This window comes from Lytechinus variegatus, chromosome 11 (assembly GCF_018143015.1).
Source record: "Lytechinus variegatus isolate NC3 chromosome 11, Lvar_3.0, whole genome shotgun sequence".
Classification (NCBI taxonomy): domain Eukaryota; kingdom Metazoa; phylum Echinodermata; class Echinoidea; order Temnopleuroida; family Toxopneustidae; genus Lytechinus; species Lytechinus variegatus.
In genome coordinates this window covers 6759226-6781616 of record NC_054750.1, presented here as the reverse complement: position 1 = coordinate 6781616, position 22391 = coordinate 6759226, and the positions used below count along the sequence as shown (strand labels likewise).

At 36.8% G+C, this 22391-nt stretch overlaps 1 protein-coding gene across 1 annotated transcript; it reads right to left on the bottom strand.

The window, feature by feature from the left end:
* Positions 1-1588: 1588 nt before the first annotated feature.
* On the bottom strand, positions 1589-17454 carry LOC121424078 (phosphatidylinositol-glycan biosynthesis class W protein-like). The gene is made up of 8 exons (XM_041619664.1): positions 17218-17454; positions 8442-8635; positions 7638-8036; positions 6924-7083; positions 6031-6281; positions 5035-5176; positions 3367-3451; positions 1589-1946 (listed from the first exon to the last, which is right to left on the bottom strand). The coding sequence occupies exons 2-8, from the start codon at positions 8612-8614 to the stop codon at positions 1726-1728; spliced, it is 1431 nt and encodes a 476-aa protein (XP_041475598.1). The 5' UTR covers positions 8615-8635; positions 17218-17454; the 3' UTR covers positions 1589-1725.
* Between the last annotated feature and the right edge of the window lie 4937 nt (positions 17455-22391).

Below are 22391 nucleotides of genomic sequence, written 5' to 3'. Positions count from 1 at the left end.
AAGCAGAGGTAAAAAAAGGATAGGTCAAATAGAAGAGGCAAAAATGGCAAAGGCAAAATAGCCGAGGAAAAAAATAAAAGAGGTGAAATGGCACAGGAAAAACTGATAGGGGCAAAGTGGCAGAGGTAAAAAAAAAATATTCTTCTGCCATTTTTACCTGTTTGCATTACTAAATTTGTATTGTATTATCATTTTTGTGTTTGTAGCTTTTTGGGTTTGTTGCCGACTTGTTTCAAGCAAAACAAAATCTTAAACTTATTGAAGAGGAAGAAATCAAATATGAGTTTAAAGAGGTTATTACATTTACGGATACTACTGTGAAAATGTTATTACATCCTCCTCTCTCTTGCTGCACTCCCTCTCTCTCTCTCTTACTCTCTCCCCCCCCCTCTCTCTCTCTCTCTGTTCCCAACATTCCAAAAGAAATTGAGAGGAGTCTAAAGATAAATTGATGATGAGACATTATTCCATTTAATTGCAAAAGTAAATCATGATATTCCAACTGGAATGTTTTGAATTTGGCAGCTGGCAATGGTAACGAAAATTTAAGAAAATGGTATTCGTCGTGGACAATACAGTCTACTGATGATTAACATGTATATGTGTACAGCAACATGATAAGAAGTGGTAACTTGATGAATTCACCAACATCACATCTTAAAGTTACAATATTCAATGCAGTTTATTATATCATCTATTAAAAATGAAAGACATACGTTATTAACTTATTGCACCAAACCTAATGGCCGTTTCATAAAGCATTCTATAAATTTACACACAACTTTTTGAATGGTCGGAATATTCGGGCTAAACGATGAGCTTCCACATTTTTCAGGTAGTTAGCAGGTATTAAGGCCACTGCATACCTTACGATTGGTCTGTGACAGAATAAGTTGGTACTTATATTGAGACATAGAATATCTTACTGTGTAATGTGCTAAATCATTGTAAGAATACTGGTTTTCAAATCTGTGATTATGATATCATCATTATTAGAATAAAAGCAAATTTAATATGTATTCGTAATGACGTCAAAGCAATCATTTAACTGGCTATGATTTAAAACTAATTTGAATTTTACTAAAAACTGAAGGCTTGCAATCATCCAAATTTGTTATATTAGTATTCTTACGTTTAATTTGAATCTCAAATAAACAGCTACTTTTCATTCACATTTTCAGAAAATAAGAAAAATGCGATATGTTCCAAAAATTGGACCGTTGACCAGTCGAAAGGTGTGCGTTGCTCTTAAGACCAAGTGAAAATGCTATTATAAAATGCACTCCTCATCTATTTCTGTGGAATTGCCACTTGGTCACCACCCACTTGGTCTACGTTCCATCTGGTCTCATCTCACATGGTTTAATCCTAGTTCTCCTACAACCAGTTCATCCACCATCCATTTGGTCTAATTAGCATTTAGCCTAAGTTCCAGTTAGGCTATATGGTCGAATTAACTCATTTTCATCAAATTTTTATTTGAAAAAAAAAAATATACAATTATTTGCATATTAGCATATATTGAAGTGAAAATTCGACCATCTGGTCATGAGACTAAATGAGAATTAGACTAAGAGGCTATTAAACCAAGTAAAGTGTAGACAGTGTAGACCAAATGGAAATTGGGTCAAATAGATTTAGCCCATGCAGTATTAGACTTTCTGAGTGATAGACCAACTGCTTGGAGACAAAATGAATATACACCTTTTTATAATCACTGAACATCTACCAGAATTTAGTGCTGATATTCTTTAGATGGAAAAACACTAGAATACAGTTAAGTACAAATAAATACAAAGCGACGATACCAAAAGATGTTACATCGGGCTGATGTATCGTGTCTATCGATAGATTTACAAGACCAGTCAGGACATTGGCGAGTAAGAAATACAGGAGTTGATTTTGACCGATGGCTGACACCAGTAGAGAAAGCTGCTCTGGTTTTTCTGTAAACAGTGAAAACAAAATAGAATAAACAGAGAGTTGAAATGTACATGGGGAGATGATTAATTGTAATTTTTACAACATACTATAGGTATATTCATCTTTGTTTTTATCATCTTCATCTTTATCATCATCACCATCATTGTCGTTGTTATTATTGATAATGTCTTATTATCAACAATCCACAATATTTTTGTATCAATATCTGCTCATTAACCCGTGCAATAAGTGTCAGGATATGTGGTATGATACTCAATCACAAAACTCGATCATTAACAAGAAAACAAAATTGAATAAAAAAATATAATTCAACCTTAAATATGAGTACACCCGTACATGATGCAAGGGAACATATTATTCCTACATATAATTCAACACAGAAGTCAAAGAGTCAACAAGTGTAGGATGACTCATACCAAGAGTATTGCTCAAAACCTTTTCTTTGACAATAGCACCACTCTAATTAGGGCGATTCCATACGTCGTACAGGACATAAAGCTAAAGTGGGTAGTCATGTGAAAAACTAATAACCAACTAAAAAAATTGATTATGGGTAAATTATAGGTGAAAATGATGTGTGTCGTACGGGATGCAGAAATGTCCCGTATGACACATTTTAGGCTCTAATTCACCTATAGACAACATATTTCTGTTGGTTGTCAGTTTTTGCATGTCTTCCCAGTAGTACTATAATATCACCACAAAGCAAATTGAAGTTCTTCATTCGTTTGGACAGTAGAGTGAAAAATGTTGTGAAAATGGCTAATTTTTCTATCATGGAATCGGCCATTAGTAGTAATAGGAAACTTATTATATGTTTTATAATAATATGCAATTTTTTATATAGCGCTTAATACAAATGTTTCTAAGCTCTGCATACTTTTACCCCGGCTTTAGCACGGCTACCCTGATCGGGCGCAACAAGCATTAAAGGAATTCCTTCCTACCAGGTACCATTTACTACACCTGGGTCGAGAGTGGCAAATGTAGATAAAAGCCTTGCCAAAGGATGCTGCTGATGTGGTGGGATTTGAACCCCGGACCTTGTGGTTCACAGTCCGGAGACTTATCCACTGAGCCACAGCACCTCTACGAGGTGCTTTATGTTGATATTCTATACTTTATGGGGGCCTCATGGTCAAGTGGTTAAAAAGACTCTCGTCTTTCAATCTGAGGGACATGGGTTCGATTCCCAGCCAAGGCATGTTTTCCTTCAGCAAGAAATTTACCCACATTGTGCTGAACTCAACCTAGGTGAGGTAAATGGGTACCGGCAGAAAGTAATTCCTCAAAAAAGCTGTTAGCACAATCGATAAACTAGCTTAGCAGGGGTAATAAAGCACCTTAAGCATCAAACAAGATGGATATGGGCACTATACAAATCCTTTATAACTATCATTATTTTAATATTTAATCACTCACCTTTTGCTAAATAGTGATGTTTAATGATGACCATGGCGATGTCAATGAGGAGAAAACTGCACAGCACATGTATACAGTATGCAACCTGGATAATGAAAATAACAACAAAAAAACCCCACAAATATTATATGACACCAACATCGATCATTGTCATTTAATTGGTTGTTTGATATCAATCGATCATTCATCCCATTTTACAATGATGTCATCATTCGTGTGATTTCGGATCCCTTTATTGTTCAATTTGGAACCATATGATTTATGCCCATTACACCCTCAGTGAACCCCTGGCACTACACGTTTGCAGTTTGTATTTCTGTTATATGTAAGTATGCGACAAAAGTAATACCATGCTCACTCAGCTGCAAGCACTGCATGCACTTTTGGATCAAATTCATACATGTCAAATGACAAGGATCTATTTTAAAGTGTCATATAAAACAAATTCGTGCAAAGGACAGCATACTTGTTTTTTGGTCAAAGATAAAATGATCCATTCAACTCAACTACACCTCGTTGAATGGATCATCATTTTTCACCTCATGAAATATTCTGTCCATTGCACTCATGAACATTCATTATTTGTATACTATTAAACTGCAGGATACTTCAATCACTCATTATAAATCACTTCCTTGCTCTTGTAAACCTCTCAACTACATTATATGCTTTTCACACTGCATTTCCTTAACCCCATACTATCCTTAACCCCGGACTATCCTTAACCCCATACTATCTCTTTTTCTTTTTTTTTTATTCACACAGCCTTTTTTAACCCCATACTATTTGCATAGCCGGGGTTAACGCCTTAACCCCGGGCAATCACACAGCTCATGAATATTGATGATTTTACCATACAGAGCGCAATTTAACAGACAATTTTGACTTCTGTGACTGGCTAATGCTTAGCACCATGTTTGCATAGCCCTGTTTCGTTTCACACTGCATCTCTTAGCACCACAATAAGCCGGCTAACCCTGCTTTTTTGCAAGGCCAGATAGTATCGTACTATTTACTGTGCTAGCCAACTTTGCTAAAACTTAGTGTGAATTCAAAGTGGGCTAAGCTTAACCCCTGGGAAGTTGGTGGGGCTAAGACCCCCCCCCCCCCATCAATTTATTGGAGTTAAGGGGAAAAAGTGCAGTGTAAAAACCATATGAGAGTCCAAGGGTCCATTACAGAAAAACTTTAAAATCAAATTCTACTCTTTCTGCTAGGGTATCATGAGCATTAAATTAAAATGAAAAATCATAATGATATGTTACTATGTATCCATTCTTGCTAGATGATATTCTTATCATTATACTGCAACTAGTGGTCTCCGTAAAATGCCTAAATGAGAATTGCAGAATTTGGTCAACAATGGGTTGAAATATTGAAATAAGATGAAATGTGAGTGTCTGATATTTGCAACTAACATAAGTTTTACTTAAATAGTTTTCAGTGCAGGGGAGTCCCTGGGGGCAATATTAATAGAAGGGGGTAAGATGATTCTCACAGAGTTATTTCCAAATGAATTATTGCATGGTTCACAACAAAGTCAACTCTTCTTAATATTTTTTCTTATTTTTAAATTTTTTTAATCATTTTTTTTCTCTATCGCTTGCAAAATCAGTAGCCCCACCCCCATCTAAGTGTAAATAGATATATTAAAAACAAACAACTTACATTCCAGATGACGTAAGGGAGGTTAGCAAGCCTTCGACTGGTTAGTCCTATGTGTGCTTCTACTTGAGCCAGGGTAATCCACAAGACTACATCAGCTATCAAGAGGTAAACCAACACTTTCAGCCACTCGCTGACAGCTTTCCTACAGTGAACCAACAAACAAAAATAACAAACAAGATGGTGAATATATTAACCTTAACAAGCGAGATAACAAAAGTTATATTATATCTAGGTTAATTCTTTGAAATTTCAAATGAGTATCAACATTATGAGAAGCAAATAAATATTTGGGAACTACATCTACATCAATTGGGTTTACTTACATGTATAATACATTAGTATTTTGAGGATTGTTCATAACAAAACATTGTAAAGGAAAATAAAATAAAAACAGCAACCATGAATAAAATCCTAGGGCCCTGTATGGCTGTTGGATAAAAGTTCATATTGTTTAACTTTAACATCAATAGCAACCAGTGTAGGAATTTTTTTCAGGGGCATTTTTTTCTGTCCAAACTGGGGCAATCGCTGAATTTTAAGGGCATATTTCTTTCATTTTAAGGGCTACCTTTTGGGGGACCAAGCAACATCCATGATTTGATGGATGTACCATTGGACGGCAAAGTTACTGTAATAGCAACTTTTATTCAACCAGCAGCCTTTTAATATCGCCACCTCAAGTCCTAAACTACTCATATCTGGCCAGCACAATGCAGCAATCTGAACTTTGTAGTCTTAAAATATAGGCCCAATTGAATGTGAAACATTAATTCACTACTCATACCACACTTATTATTTATGTTACCAAATTGCAAAACTAGTATTTTACTCCCAAAATCGTTTCATTTTCTCTGTATGAATAAAATGACAGACTAATTCATTTTTTGTATTTCATTGATGGCTAACAGTGTAAATTTTCAAGACTAGTTATAAACACACAGTCAAAGTGCTGGAGAGCTTGTTCTCCCTTTGAAAAGAAATTTGCAGATTCCTTACCTGGGCTTTAACAGGTACTGACCAAGCCGGACACCAGCAAAGTAGATTGCTACATATCCCAGACAGGAAATCAGACCTTCTCTATTAGCATTGAAGAACCCATTCCTGGAGTCATTCAGGTCTGTACCATGTAGGACCAGGTCCTCCAGGCCTTGATGGGTCAGCAGGTACTGATATCCAACAGCTAAAGAAACAGAGATGACTGCACTCCAATGCACTGGGGCAAAGAGGAGTATTAGGGTGCATAAAATCTAGAAGAAACACAAAATATGAATTATACATTAAATAATATAGTAAAATAATACACCTGGGTACTATTGAGAATGTTTTAACAAAGAGTAATATTAGGTATCTTTACAGTATGCTTAACACACAAAGTAATTTACCATGTAGCAAGCACCAATATGAATGAATTATTAGTTGAAATTTGAAGCAGAAAATCGCAAACAATAAAATTCATATTTGACTGGATTCGCAGATTTCCTTTCAAAAGATCTATTTCTTTGCAAATGAAATATTCAATTCATTTCAGAAATGTCAAATTACATTAAAGATTTATCATACTGAAAGTAATTTCAATTTGCTAGTAGTTGATCACATGAAGATGTTATTTATAAATGTGAATTTATGAGAAAAAATATGTACACACGTTTCGTAATTCTACTTATTAATGTCAAATACAAGCGAACTGTAGTGCTCTTTCATCAATGCTTCTTTCGAATTTGACACTCAATTCACAACAAAAAGATACAGCAAAATAGTTGTTTTTTCATTACCATTAAAATATGAGAGAATGGTCCAGTAAACACAAGAAGCATTACACGTAATTATATCTTTACATAATTTTATCCAAGGGTTAGAACATATTTCATATTTTGGGTTAATATATTTACCTTAGTAGCTGCTAGGGTGAAGAAGAAATTCCAGTAGAGGCCATACTCAGAGATATGTTCATGGTAGTCTACCCCTTTAACAGATATCAACCTACCAAGCCCAAGGACAAGGAGTGGTATAGATGATGTCAGAGATTTCATCACAGAAGTTGATCCAGACCTAGCAAAACAAAAAAAAAATTCTAATCATCTTCAGAAAAAGCAACAATTCATGAAAGAAACTTATAGCAATGACTCATTTGTGAAAGTTGGAAAAAAAATGGAATAATTTGTTCAAGAGATATGATCTGTTATATTCATATTTTTCAAAATAAACTAATCATTTTCTAGAAAGGGTATCAAAATCCTTGTAATCTCAGTGATCAGTTGTTGAGCATTTAATTTTACTGGGCACTGGGCAGACAACTGTTTCTGAAAAAATCGATTCATTAAGGAAAACGGTAAAATACCAGTAAATCTTGTTGCAAATCTGTCCTTTCTTTTAATTGTTGTTTCGTGACTTTAGAAAATAAAACTGTCAAGGTATACATCACAATAAACTTTCCCTTCATTCTGAAATTGAATTAACGTTGGAAAATACATCCCTAGTAGTGGATCAGTGGAGCTTGCCACACTTTGGTTTCTAAACCCTGACTCATGGTTCAGTCCCTATAGATAATTGAATAAATGATCTTTAAGACTGAGCCATACACCAAAGATTACAGATGAGCTAACCTCCTATACTGTCCTCTTGCTTCAGGTGACACAATAGCATTCATCAATACATATGCACCAACCCCTCCATCCATGATACCAGTGCCATATGTCTCTGTCTTGGCAAACCTTCTAGGAAACATGACAAAGTCCACGGCCAAGATGCCCACAGCAACCCCAATATTATTCAAAACTCTGAAGTTTGTGATGAAAGGGAGCCTTCCTTCCATTGGTGTCTGTCCCAGCTGGCTCAGAGACAGCGATTTACGCTTTGGGCTTTGATAATGCATTGCCATGAAGACCAAAGAAAAGGAGATGATGACTTCGGTGAGAAGAATGTAAAGGGCGCCATCGCTGAGGAGACTGACTGCAAGTAGCAAAGGTAGAGTTAACACTGCAAAGTCCAAGAGAATCTTCAGTCTGCAAGGATAAGTAAAGAAAGAATGAAGATAAATTTTTACTTTTACCTGTATCTTGACCAAAGTGATTCATCATTAACATTTAAATCAGAAATTATAAGATTTTATAATAAGAATCGAACCTCTCTTAGCATCAAACACCAAATTCCCTCCCATTCCCTGAAATGGTAAAAAGATACATTAGGCCAAGAGGTTAATTTGAAAATCCTAAATCTAACAGCTCAAACCCTCACAAATTAAAGGAGATAAAAGGCAGGTTGTGCTGACAAAGGGGAGGGGGGCAAATTTCTTATAGACATAAACATCTATTACCAATTCTAATAATATCCCATTGGAAATAACAGCATTTATCAAATGAAGACAGAAACAAATTATCTATTGACCTAACTAAAATCAAGCTACTTACATCAGACTTTCAGTGATGCCTAGTGAACACAAGATGAGTTGTACTGAAGCCCTGAGCAGGGCAGAAGCTGGGTTGATTGAGAGTATGAGAGATATTTCACCTTTTGATGTTCCATTCAGATCGCTATAGAATGTGGCCTTTGAGAGAACTGGGGTATCAATATTTCCACCCATTCTGCTGATCTAGGAATTGTACTGTGAATTTGAAAAAGGCAGAGAAAATGAAACTTTATAGGTAGTACTAGCAGTGAAGGTCATGTTTCCCTCTCTCTTATCTCTATGTAAGTCAAGTGATGGTTTGTGTAGGCTCCACTACACTTCACTAACGCTACACTATGCTCACACCTACCTGAACCATCAAGCCAGGTAACTCGTTCTGACAATCCGAGTGACAAAGGTGTCACTTTGTGTTATGAAATCATAAATTCATGTAACATGACCTTACAAATGTTCTAAAACAAATCTCTTTACATTTTGCAAGGTTTCACTCATTGTCCATGCTTCTATCAGTCTCAAAATTGGTGATTTAAAGCCAGTACTTCCCCACACATATTCATTCACTGCCAATTCCAAAAAATCGCAATCACAATTTACACATGCACAGGGATCGCAGCTCAAGATCATGAATACTCATATGTATTCCTATAGATCAAGATGTGATTAATGAATAGGCAAATAATAATAATGGTATATTTATCCAGGGTAGCTACTTCAGTTTCAGTTCCGAAAACTGTTTTCCCAGCAGGCCCTGCTATTATTATTACTTGGCTAAGCTACCAATGCAGGTGTATACAGCTATTAGAGGAATTATTGTCAAATAGTGAAATGATCCCACTCTATCTTATAGGAATACATTCAGTCTTTGATTGACATTGCAAAACTAGTGGCATAACCATCATCTCTTCAATTTTTCCTTGCACTTCGTATAATTTCATATTTTGGGTCATTTTCCAAAGAAATCATATTTCAAGAATTATTTTGTCAAAATAATAAAATAAGTATATAATCACGTAATGAATTTCATTATTTGTAAAAAATAGATAATTTTCATCTATATATAATTTTTATTTATAAATTGTTCTTCATAACGGCATCGCTAACAGGATGTACGTCATACGTAAGCGGTTCAAGGATAATGAAAGACAGTGAAATGAGGACAGTGAAATGATCCCACTCTTATAGGAATACGATCAGTCCATTGATTGACATTGCAAAACTAGTGGCGTAACCATCATCTCTTCAATTCTTCCTTGCACTTCGTATAATTTCATATTTCGGGTCATTTTCCAAAGAAATCAAATTTCAAGAATTATTTTGTCAAAATAATAACATAAGTATATAATCTTGAATGAATTTTATTCTTTGTAAAAAAAATAGATAATTTTTATCTATATATAATTTTTATTTATAAATTGTTCTTCAAAACGGCATCGCTAACGGGATGTACACCATACGTAAGCGGTTCAAGGGACGACCCTATTGTATTTGCGTTGTGTACATTTGGAACGAGGGATCTACACGACATCGGTCTGGTAAAAAAACCTTAATTTTTTCACATTTTGATTGAATTTTTGTTAAAACCTTCTTATGCATTAGGCGTAGGAAGGTGTAGAGAATAATAAAATCATGATCAAAACGTGATTTTTAATAAAAAGATGGATTTCCTAGGGAAATCCATCAGTGTTTACACGTCTCTCTTAAATCCATCAGTGTTTACTCATCTCTCGTAATTATGCATAGGCAATGATAGGCCTAGATCTATATGGGAGGGGGATTGATGAAGAAGTATAGGCCTAGGGCTAGACCAAAAGCTTCGGTCTCAATTTTGTTGGTTGTTCAGCTGAACTCCGTTGGCTTCACTCACCAAATACAGAGACTGAAGTTCTAGCGTGATCTGTACAGGGGACTCAATGGCCATATGTTTATGTACTTAAGATCGGATAAAACGGGGAGGTGAATTTGCGCGACAGCCGAGGTAAGTCACTGTTTTTGTTCCTTTCAACTTCATTTTTCTCAGTTTTTTGGCAATTAATGCCAAGAGGGAATATAAATTTGCATTTTGGTGGCGTTAATTTTCAAAATTTTTATTCATTAAAGACAAAAATTTAAGAGCCCCGACAGGGGGATTTTGCATTGCAACTGCAAGTCCCCTAATGGTAGCTGCACGATAGCGAGCCGTCTGTGTATGAGGAGAAATTTTTAAAAAAATGTTAAAAAACTCCTCGAAACAGACGGCTGCCAGCTGTCTAGCCTAGGGCCTATGTTTTTTTTTAAATACATCATCATGGAGTCAAGACTAGGCAAAACCCCTCACTCACCGGCCACCGGCTACACACCGTGGTTGCGTCCGGATGTGTCCGGACGTGTTGCGAATTTCTCGCTCGCTCGATATTTTACTTTATCTTTGGAATTTTGTCTATCTTTGGATTTTTGCCTATAATGGATTTATATTATCTGGAATAGGGACCATTCTAGCTATATTTGCTATACCTCGGACACGAAACTGGTAAGCAAACATTTTGGGCTTTCTTTTACACACGACTAATACAGCACTTGTTTGATTTTCAAATTTCCCGCCAAATTGGCACATGCCAATAATGGCGGCAAAGTATCCACATCCTCTATTTCGGGGAGAATCTGAATCGGGTACCCCCTACACAGATCCTGAAGGGGAATTTCAAACAGTAGAAACGTCTAGACGAAAGAAAAAACGTAAAACTAGAGAAGGAAGTGTTAGTGTAGAAAACGTATAGTGGCTCGTCGGGTGAATCTGACAATGAGTTCCAATTCCGCACCCCATCTGCAGAAACAAGAAACCAAAACCTGAAAGTTTTCATTGTACCAATAGATCGTGATAAATCATTAAAAAATGTTAGCCTATCAGTTGTCATTAGAGCTATCGAAAATTGCTCAAGCCTTTCTCCCGAATACATAAAGTCTACTAGAAATGGAATTTTCGTGAAATGCCAAAATATCAAACAGTACAGACGAATCCAGGAAATTCAATCTATTGGAAATATCCCAGTAAAAATAAACAATCGTCCAAACCTGCAAAAGGGAGTAATTTCAGGAGTACCAACCGAAATGACAGACCAGGAAATAATAGCAGAATTAAAAAGTCAAAGAGTTGTAAACGCCAAAAGAATATTGAGAAAAAATCCCAGAAAGCAAGAGGTTGATATGGAAACACAAGGTGGACCTACTACTTCCCCGACACGTAGTGTTATTTTATTCTTTGACACACAGTCTCTCCCAAAAGAAATAACAATGTGTTTTCAAAGAATGGAGGTGAGGATGTTTATCCCCCTGTCAGTAGATGCTTCAACTGCCAAAAATTTGGACATACGGCAAATACATGCCGTGAGAAACAAAGATGTGTAAGATGTGGGGAAGCACATAATTTTGATGACTGTACAAAAAAAGAACTAAACAATTGTATCAATTGCGGTGGTCAACATTCGGCGGCGTATAAAGGTTGCGCAAAAGCAAAAATAGCGAATGAAATCCAGAAAATAAAGGTTGTGAACAAAATGTCCTATGCACAGGCAACCAAAGCTTTCTCAGAAATTCAACAAACGGAGGCTCAGATCCCAACAATACCGACTTCGGTGCAATTCAATAAAATCAAAGTAAACAATAACAAACCAATTACTGTCCAGGCACAAATACACAGGAATCCCGATCCCGTTGAACCCAATCACCTTAAGCTACCACAAATACCAACACCCACACATAATCAGATCCCCACACAGTCGTTCTCTAATATTAGGAAGTTCAAGACCCCACGCCCAACACCAAAAGAAGAAAATTTTCTAACAGCAGCTAGCAATGAACAACTTGTTACTTTCTTTGCCAAATTACTCATGAACTTTGCAAAAGACCAATCAGAGGCGGAAATTATCTCTTTTATCAGAACAGCCGCGGAACAATTTCCAGCACAAGCAAGCTAATAAGTGTTATTATGCCCGCGCTCGTCATTTTACAATGGAACGCGCAGGGAATGCAAGGGCACGGTGATGAACTTGTTAAATATATACATTGTAAAAGAGATGAAATTATCCATTTAATATGTTTACAAGAAACATGGTATCAAGGTTCTCAATCAATACATATTCCTAATTATACTTGTTTTTCTAAAAGCAGAAACTCCCGAAGAGGAGGGGGATGTGCATTCTATATCCATAACTCATTGGATTACGAATACATATCTCTAAATGTAGATTGCGAAATGCAATCAATTAATATACACATGGGCAAGTCCTTTATTACAATTATTAATTACTATAATCCATGTGAAAAACTAGAAGAAGACGACTTAAATTTACTCATTCAAAATGTCAAGGACACCTCTAAATTATTGATAGTAGGAGATTTTAACTCCCATAACACTCTATGGGGGAGTGAGAAAACTGATAGCAACGGTCATTTAATTGAAAACTTTATTACTCAAAATAACCTCGTCATACTTAATAATGGTTCTGGGACTCGATTAGATCCACATACAGGAAAAATATCTTGCCTTGATTTATCCATCACCTCACCCTCTTTAGCTATTAATTGTGAATGGCAGGTCCTATCTGACAAATGTGGCAGCGACCACTTTCCCGTCAGAATTGATTTGCATCTTAAGAAAGCCCCAACCATGAATGATCCAGATCACTATCCAACCAAAAAATGGTCTTTTAAACATATGAACTGGTCAAATTTTCGAAAGAAATGCGAGGAACACTTTAAAAACACCTACCCTGATACGAGTGCATTGAACGCTTCAGAAACCTATGACCTTTTCATAAAACTAATCACAAGCGTTCTGGAGGAAACTGCCCCACCTTATAAAAAACACAAACAAAACCCAACTCCCTGGTGGACAAAAGATTGCACCACCAAAATAAGGGAACGAAATAAAGCAAAAAACAAACTGAGGAAAAATCCATCCCAACAAAATTTGGAACACTATAGAAAAAAGAAAGCAGAAGCGCAAAGACTCGTTAGACAAGCAAAACGGCAATATTGGCGGGAACTGTGCTCTAAATTTAACCGGTTTACGCCCCTAACGATGATATGGCGCTCTGTAAAGAGACTAAATGGTTCACAAACTAAACCAACCAATAAAATGCCAGTTCTTCACGCAGACGGTAAGATAATTACCGCAGACGAAGAAAAGGCAAGCGCATTCGCACAAAGTTTCATATCTGCGGGAAAAAACAAACCCCATATTAAAGAAGAAGAGGAGATTAATAAAGAATTTAATGATCTCCCATTTAAGGAAATGGACGGTAAACTTGCCATTAATGAACCTTTTGACATGACAGAACTAAATTATATCCTGAAAACGAAAAAAGAATCAACGCCAGGGGAAGATAACATTGGATATCAGGTATATAAGAATCTTCCAACGAACGCAAAAGAAGCCATGCTTATGTTAATCAACAAAATATGGGAATCCGGTGAAATTCCACCCTCGTGTAAGCATTCCATAATGATTCCAATTTTGAAACCAAATAAAGACCCCACATTAACAAATTCATACCGCCCCATTTCCTTAACTTCTTGCCTTATGAAAATAATGGAAAGTTTGGTAAAAAAGAGACTCCAGTTCTATTTGGAAAAACATAATATACTATCCCCAATCCAGAATGGATTTAGAAGGGGGCGTTGCACCTTAGATAACATTATACATCTTGAAAATAGCATACAAAAGAATCTGGAAGTCGGTACGAAGACGATAGCTGTATTTGTAGACCTAGAGAAAGCGTTCGATTCATTGTGGACCAAAGGACTTTTAGTCAAATTAGGTAAAATTGGACTGAAAGGCAACATACTTCTCTACATCTATAATCTTCTATCGCGTCGTACTTTCCAGGTCCGAATAGGAAAGCAACTTTCTCCATGTATGGAAATTAATAATGGTCTCCCCCAAGGGAGTACACTCAGCCCAGAGTTGTTCAATATAATGCTACACGACATTCCTATTTCACCTAACGTGTACAATCTGTTATATGCAGATGATTGCGTTATCTGGAGACACGGAAGTGACTTGAAAGAATCTAGCGAATATATTCAAGAATATCTAAATGAATTGAACAATTGGTTTTCATCATGGGGATTGAATATATCTCATGACAAAACTCGTCCAATGCTATTCTCACGTTCAAATAGAGAACATTTCAGGATCACTTTGAATGAATGCATTCTAATTCCACAAAAGGAGCACAGATATTTAGGAGTATTATTTGATAAGAGATTGACATGGAAGCCACATATTGATAGCATTGTTCAGAGATGCAAACAAAAAATAAATGTACTTAAATGCATTGCTTACAGCCCTTTTTGTAACAGCGCTCAGGAAACCCTCCAGGTATATAAAGCCATCATACGGTCACTGATGGATTACGCATGCGAAGCATACAACTCTGCAACAACAAATGTAAAAAATATTTTGAACTCGATCCAATATCAGTCACTGCTAATCTGTGCTGGAGCAAGAAAAGGAACTTCTCTTAGAACATTACAGGTAGAGCTTGGGGAGATGCCTTTAGACATACGTCGGGAAATGCTAAGTGTCAAATTGAAAAAACGTATTGAAAGTATCCCAAACCACCCTTTGATGGAGGACTTGAAAGACTGTTGGCAATTTAATATACAAGTGAATCAAAATACTCGGGAACCCTTTGGTCAAAGAGTGTTAGTATTACCACCGATTTTATCAGACAAGATTGAGGACATGTTTATAACAACACCAATTCCAAAGTGGCATTATGAGACCACATCAGTATCAAATGAACTCAGTGACCTTATTTCCAAGGCAGACAACCCCTTGCTCCAAAAACAGAGAAGTATAGAACTTATTAATCAGAAGTGGCCAAACCACCTACAAATATTTACGGATGGCTCCAAGTCTCCAGAGACGGGCAGGGCAGCTGCTGCTTTTTTTATACCACGCTTTAATTATGTAGAGTCCAAAAGACTACACAACAATACATCCTCTTACAGAGCAGAATTAGCTGCCATTATTCTGTCATTATACTGGTTAAACCAAATACAGGTACCAGGATTACTCACAGGAGCGGTTATTTTCTGCGACTCTCTTGGAGCACTAGAAGCTTTGAAAAACAACAATGAAGAACAGTTTATTTATGAGTTGTTGATGCTCCAGACACAACTTCATCAAAAAGGAATGCATATTTGTTATGAGTGGATACCTGGGCATTGTAATATCACTGGTAATGAAGTGGTTGATAAGGCCGCCAAAGGTGCGTTAATACATCCCACAATTGACATCCATAATAAACTAAATAAAAGAGAATCAAATAGTTTGATCAAATTTTATTATATGCAAAAATGGCAAAATAGATGGGAAGAAACTGTATCCCCCTTAAAAAGAATCCAAAAAAACGTAGCAGGAACTTTTAAATGTTCCTTGAACCACAAGAATAGTGAATCCATTTTGCACTGTCTAAGAATGGATAATATTGGATTAAACCAAAACCTATTTCTTTTCAAAACACACCTAACTGGATTATGCGATTTTTGTGGAGTGCCCGAAACAACAAGACATTTTTTAACTGAATGCGCAAAATATATCATAGAAAGAACAATGCTGTTAGTGGATACAGACTCCCAAGAGGCAGCAGATCTCGAGGGATCATTATCTTCATCAGAAGCTTCACACCAGAGAGCACTTGTGTCTTTCGTAAGGACACATAGACTCTCTTATTTTTAAGTTCTCTCTGCATAACATATTATAAGATAAAGCGCCTGTAAATAAATGTATATAATGTGTACATATGTATGTAATATGTTTTATTTTGTTTTGTTATTTTCTTTTCCTCTCTATAAATTTACTTGTATTTGGCTACTGCATTTTGAAGTTCCTCTTGAGTCTATGTAAACGGGTGTCACCCATCTATGAATCGATAGAATATTCCAGATAACATGTTAAACATGTAACATTTAATAATAACACATGACATTAATTGCACCGAGCACAAGCCCAGAATGTCTGCATTAATTAATTGTGTCCTTATATTTGGTTATGGTATACCATACAACATGTATTTTATATTACACACTTTTATTGTTCTCTTTTCAAACTTCGGAAGGAGAGGTCTGTTGACAGGCATCACACTGTCTTGATTGGGTATGGGGGGGCCTAGGCAGTGCTTGTTTTTAATAGCAACCACGCGCATGCTGAGAAGCCCGTTCAAATTACTGATCCGGGTTGGCCAGAAAATACTATTCAAACAATCAAGGATTTGTGATGAGCCGCCTTTCACGATCTCATTCAAATTTACTGAAAGCAGCGCTAATCCATTATGCGTCAAAATTTTATAACCACAAAAACGACAAATTGATATAGGCGTAAATATTCATATCTGAATGACACGCGCCTCAAAACCCAAGCGAACAACAACAACAACATCCCTCCATATCGAGGATATGCGTCTGCAAAATTGGCAAAGATAAAAAAGAAACGAAGATCTTTACAAAAATAAGTTTTTCCCCGCTTTTTTTTTTCATAATATTTTTCTCATTTTTTTCATGAATTCTTGTTTGAAATTATAAAAATGAAATCAATACCGTCAAAATGTCGGAAATGAGGTTGTATCCCATTTACATGATTTAGGGCTAGATCTTTAAGTTTTAGAACGAAAGTAGAAATCTCGCCTTCTCGGGTACGAAAGTTTCACTTTCAGTTTTTTATAAAGGTGGTCGATGTGCAAGCGCAAACTAACGGAATCATGAAAGAGACTCAGCCGAAACTTCGGGGTACTAACGTTAGCTCTTCCCGGTGGTGGGACCGCACAATTCACTGAGCCTGACTCACGGAAGGACTGTAGATTGCGGAGTTATCACTTCGGGATCCACCACTTCCTATGATACGTGATCTACAGTGTATTTCCAAAATGTAACTTTGGACCAAAACTCTGTAGGATTTACGGCTGTATTTCAGAAATATAACAACCATAACAGGCAACAATTTGTTTCCGCTGTCGTTCCGTCGACTGCTGCAGAAGGACGTATCGTGGGACTGACATTTTGGAGAAAAAGTTGACAGAAAACTGATATGGTATCGTGCAGTAAAAAATGTGAAGAATCGTAACAGGAAATTTTCCAGGGAATAAGGGGGAGGGGGGGGGGGGGTACTCCAGGCTGAAAATAATATGGTTAGCTGATAAAGAAAATCAGTAAGAAAAAAAACACTGAAAAGTTTATCGAAATCAAACAAGGAATAACGAAGTTATTAAACGCAAGTTTGCATTATTTCGGTGAAATAGTTCTATACATGATGAATATTCAATGAGCAAATTTATCCATGTCACACGGGAGCATTTCATCAACATTTTCATCCGACAAGTTGTCAGATCTGACATCTTTTTCTGATGTTGATTGGCTGAGAGGTACTGTTGCTATGGTAACTGTCGGATAAAATGGGACCGTGTCGGATAAAACGTCTGAAAAGTCCTTTCATGAAACGCCCCCCCCCCGGATGTCATATCCCAATTTCTTCCCATTTCCCCATTTCTTTTGTACTTTATTTTGTGTAATGATGTCATTTCAATATTTGACCGAATTAAAACGATGGGGGGGGGAGGGTGCTGCGTGTGTTATTCTTCATAGGTATACCCCTGGAATTCTGTAACGTGTGCCAAAAATGGAGAAATATAACAAAATAATCTCCATTTTGTTAACCCCCTTTTTTCTTGCTTGTCAAATAATTCATCATTATTAAAATGGCCTTCATTTTTGTTTTAAAGTGAAACATTTTTTTTGGGTCAAATTTCCCGCGACAAAAACGACCTTTATTTTTACAGAGAAACCCTTCTCTTTTTCTTATCAAATTTAATTCAGCAACCCCTGTAAAAAAAAATCTTCCAAGTGCTCTGAATAACTTCCTTATTTGTTATTAGATTAAAATTTCCAGCATTTTGCTCAATGAATTTTACTAACTTTATTTAGATATAATTATTTTCAGCCCGGAGTACCCTTTTAAGTTTGTGAACTGTTGCTGAAATCTCCGTTATACCCGTATATGATGAATGCAAAATAAACTCCCTAAAGTATATTTCTCAGTGGGCCGAACGACCCTGCTTGAATTTGTTATGCTCAGCTGGCAAACAGACGGAAGGGGGCGGTCGGGTGCTCATTTAAAAACCAGTTTCGATAAAATCTTGGGCCCGGTTTATCAAGACTTTGCCATTCATTTTCGGATGTGAAATGGCTGAGCCCTAATTGTGACAATGCTCAGTGTGGAAAAGGGGGTATATCAGGCCATTTTCAGAAAAGTCCATGCATGGGCCAGATTGCATAATTTTTTTTTTCCAACCTTAGAAAATTTAGGTCGGCATATTATACCCTAATCTAGATTTTCTAAGGTTGGTAACCTTATTGTAAAATCGTCTGCATAAAAGCTCAGGTTGCCAACCTATACCGCTGTAACAACGCTTGCTAGTGGTTACATAATTATGTCAGACCTCGAAGAAAATTATAATCTTATATTTTCGGCACCAATACAAGCGGGGTTGATGCTATAGGCTGGAAAAATAATATTCAGTATTCATAGTCTCAACTAGTTTTGTTTACTCCGTTTTTTCAATGCTCTTTAAAATCTAAAACCCAACTTATGAGTCGGACTCAAATCAATACAACACAGGAGACATACTTCTGCAGGGGTTACGCCACTTGGAGAAGATCATGGGCGGCGATCATGGCGGGCACAGCGCCCCCACTTTTTGAAGCACTGAAAGGTGCCCTTTTTATGCAATAAAAATGCCCCCCCCCCTCACGAGCACTGTCTCCTGTATTACCCCGGCTGAGCTAGTCTACCGATTTGGTGCGCACATGCAGCTTTTTTGAGGAATCACTTCCTGCCGGTACCCATTTACCTCACCTGGGTCTAGTGCAGTAAAATTTCTTGCTGAAAGAAAACACGCCATAGCTATATAGGATTCGAACTCAAGAACCTCTGTTTGAAAGGCGAGAGTCAGAACCACTAGACCACGCACGACACCCCTTTCTCGTATAAGTGCCAGTTTTTTTTCTCTCTCGAAACCCTCTTACGGACGTTTTCTGTGCCCCTTTTGAGAATTAAGGACCCTTTTAATGTTCCATTAAAAGGGTTCCATATTGGCTTCTTGTAAGTGCCCTTTCTCGAATCGGTGCCCTTTTTACACAAGAAATGTGCCCCTTACGAACATGTCCTGTGCCCCTTTCACCCGAAACACAATCGTTTTATGCCGTTAGCAAGTGCCCCTTTACATTCTTATATGCCCTTTCTCGTATGAGTGAACCTTTTGCTCAAGAAAAGTGTCTCCACGAACGTGTTCTTGCGTCTTTAGGACCTATTTATGTATTAACGAGTGCCCCCGCTTTGCCTTCTCATAGGTGTCTGTTCTTCATATCAGATAAGTTGTCCTGAAAAAAGCGTTTTTTTTTCAGCTCCATTCTGCTTCCTTCTTCAAATACATATTGAATAAGAATAAAAATGTTGAAATAACCCTACGTGTCTTAAAAGGCATGAGTCGTGTGAGTGGGGGCAATCGCCCCCTCCCTCGAAATTTTGGATACCGACATTTTATTACTGCAGATTTTCATAAAATAGTATGCACAAATAATTTCACGTAAGAAAATGCAAACACGCCTCAATGTTAAGCTCGGTCGCTTTGCCATCTCGCTTTTGAGTTTTTCCAATTAGTTTACGTGTACTTCCCCGCAAAAAATGGATATGGCCATGTTTAAGATACAGCCCTTTTTGAAAGAAAATATGCCCTTTTTCCTGTGCCCCCCTCTTTAAACTTTGCTCCGAGCCGTCGCCCATGTTATTAAAAATTGGGAACAGAGAGTCTCCAATATGATATTTTAAGCACCCCGTCCCCATCTGTTCGAAATAAGAAAAGAATGAAGAAAAAGTCAGGGATTATAAACCTGACTATTGAGGAAAAAAAGCGGACATGGACATCAGGCTTGCCGCCCCCCTAGATCAATCCAGGTACGTGGTTGCAGGGAGCTGCACAATTTTTAGCTGGCTCTCTCCGGGGGAGGGGGGGTATTTGAAAAGGTTAACAGAAAAAATAGGGTGCGACTGTAAAGCTGACTTTGTCCTTGTGTGTTTTGTTTATGTAAGATTTTTTTTTGGTGAGGAGGGGGGGGGGGAGAGGCATCAGTGCCCCTGTTGGTAATCGAATCTGCCGTTGCCACATGACGGTAGATGGAGGAGCCGTGGCCAGAACGACCCCCAAAATAAAACGATGAAAAATAAACAAATAAATACAAATCGATCACAATTAAGAAAAAAAAGGAAAAGGGAAGGTGAAAGTTGTATAATTATTTTCTTAATATCATAAAAATGTAAGTCTTTCACAAAATTAGATTTTGTGTAATATCTAATTTTGTCAAAGACACATAGGCCTACATTAGAAAAATATCAAAGTCTTGCTCACCTGCTTCGCTTGCACACCAGGGTGACCAGATTTCACAAAATGAAATACGGGACAATCGACAAAAAAGATCAACAAAGAAGATTACACAGTGTTACACCTGTGAAAAATTATTATGAATTGGAAGGGAGGGTGAACGATAGAATGAAGGAGAGAAAGAAAAGACGAAAGAAAAAAGATGAATTGAGAAGAAAGAAAGAAAAAATGAAGGGGAAAATGAAGGGAAAAAAAGAATTAAAGAAAGTTAGAATAAAACGATGAAAGAAAGAACAAAAAGCGAAAAAAGTTTCTGTCATTCTTTGAATGGAATACCGAAAGAAAGAAAAAGAAAGGAATGGAAGAAGAATACATGTGTGAAAGACAAAATAAAGGAGAGAAAAAAAGAAAGTAAGAAAAAGGAGGAGGAAAGAAAAAATGAAGGAAAGAAAAATGTTTCCTTCATTCTTTGAAAGAAAGAAACGAACAATTAAGAAAGAATGAAAACAGTAAGTGAGGAGGGAAGGAATTAAGGGAGGGAGGAAGAGAAAGAATAAGGGAAAGAATTAGAAGTGAAAATAAAATAAAGAATGAAAGGAGGAAAGAGAGGGAGAAAGAATGAAGTGAGGAGGAATGAAAACATAATGGAAGAAGAGAAAGAATTAAAAGAAAAAGGAGAGGAAGGGAGGGAGGGGGAGAAAAAAGTTTAAAGAAAGAAAGAAGGAAGGAAATAAAAAAAGGAAATTTGATAAGGACAGGTAAGAAAAAGAAGAAAAGAAAGAAAAATGAACAGAGAAAGGATCAGGAAAGAAAGATAGATGGAATAAAAACGGGCAAGCAGGAAGGGTAGATGGATGAAGAAAGAAGGATAGAAAAGTAAGAAAGAGGAAAAAAGTTCAGACTTCAAGCAAACAAAATCCAATCATCTAACAAAAATTCAGAATGATATTTGGTGTTTTTCAAATATGTTTTTAAAACTAAAATAAAAGTTTCAGAAATGAATAAAATTTCAAAGTGATTTTCTTTTTATTTAAAAATTAGATGAAGCATCGCGGCATCATACACAACAAGACTCAAAACGACGAAGGCTTAAACAACTAGATCTATAAACTCAAGAACTTGTTCCTCCGATCACATCTCCAAATCAGTAATCTGAGAACCCAAAATATCATACAAATTTTGTACATTTTTTGTGATTATTTTCGCACGTTTGATGGAGAGAATCTGCTCCGATCCTACATGCCTAGCTATAGTAGCCTGCCACACAATGGCAGGAGGCCAGTTCGTTTGCGATGTATTGGGGTTAGCAAGAAAATCACCGCAGAACTTGCATAAGTTTATTCATCAATTTCATTGTTGTCTCTGCTTCTTCATATGTTGGTTATTTGGATGAAAATTCGTCACTTTTAAATACATTTTGTTCAATATTCTGAAATACGGGACAAATAGGCGTCCCGGGAAGGGTTTGTCGGGACGCCGGGACAAAGAAGCAAAATACGGGACAATCCCGGGAAATACGGGACGTCTGGTCACCCTGT

Excerpts from the sequence above, each read along its gene's own strand:
- LOC121424078 (XM_041619664.1), bottom strand. The coding sequence starts at position 8,614 with ATGGGTGGAAATATTGATACCCCAGTTCTCTCAAAGGCCACATTCTAT. Across the intron at positions 5,177-6,030 it reads CAGTACCTGTTAAAGCCCAG|GAAAGCTGTCAGCGAGTGGC; the intron begins GTAAGGAATCTG and ends GGTTCACTGTAG. Across the intron at positions 3,452-5,034 it reads TCCCTTACGTCATCTGGAAT|GTTGCATACTGTATACATGT; the intron begins GTAAGTTGTTTG and ends TTCATTATCCAG.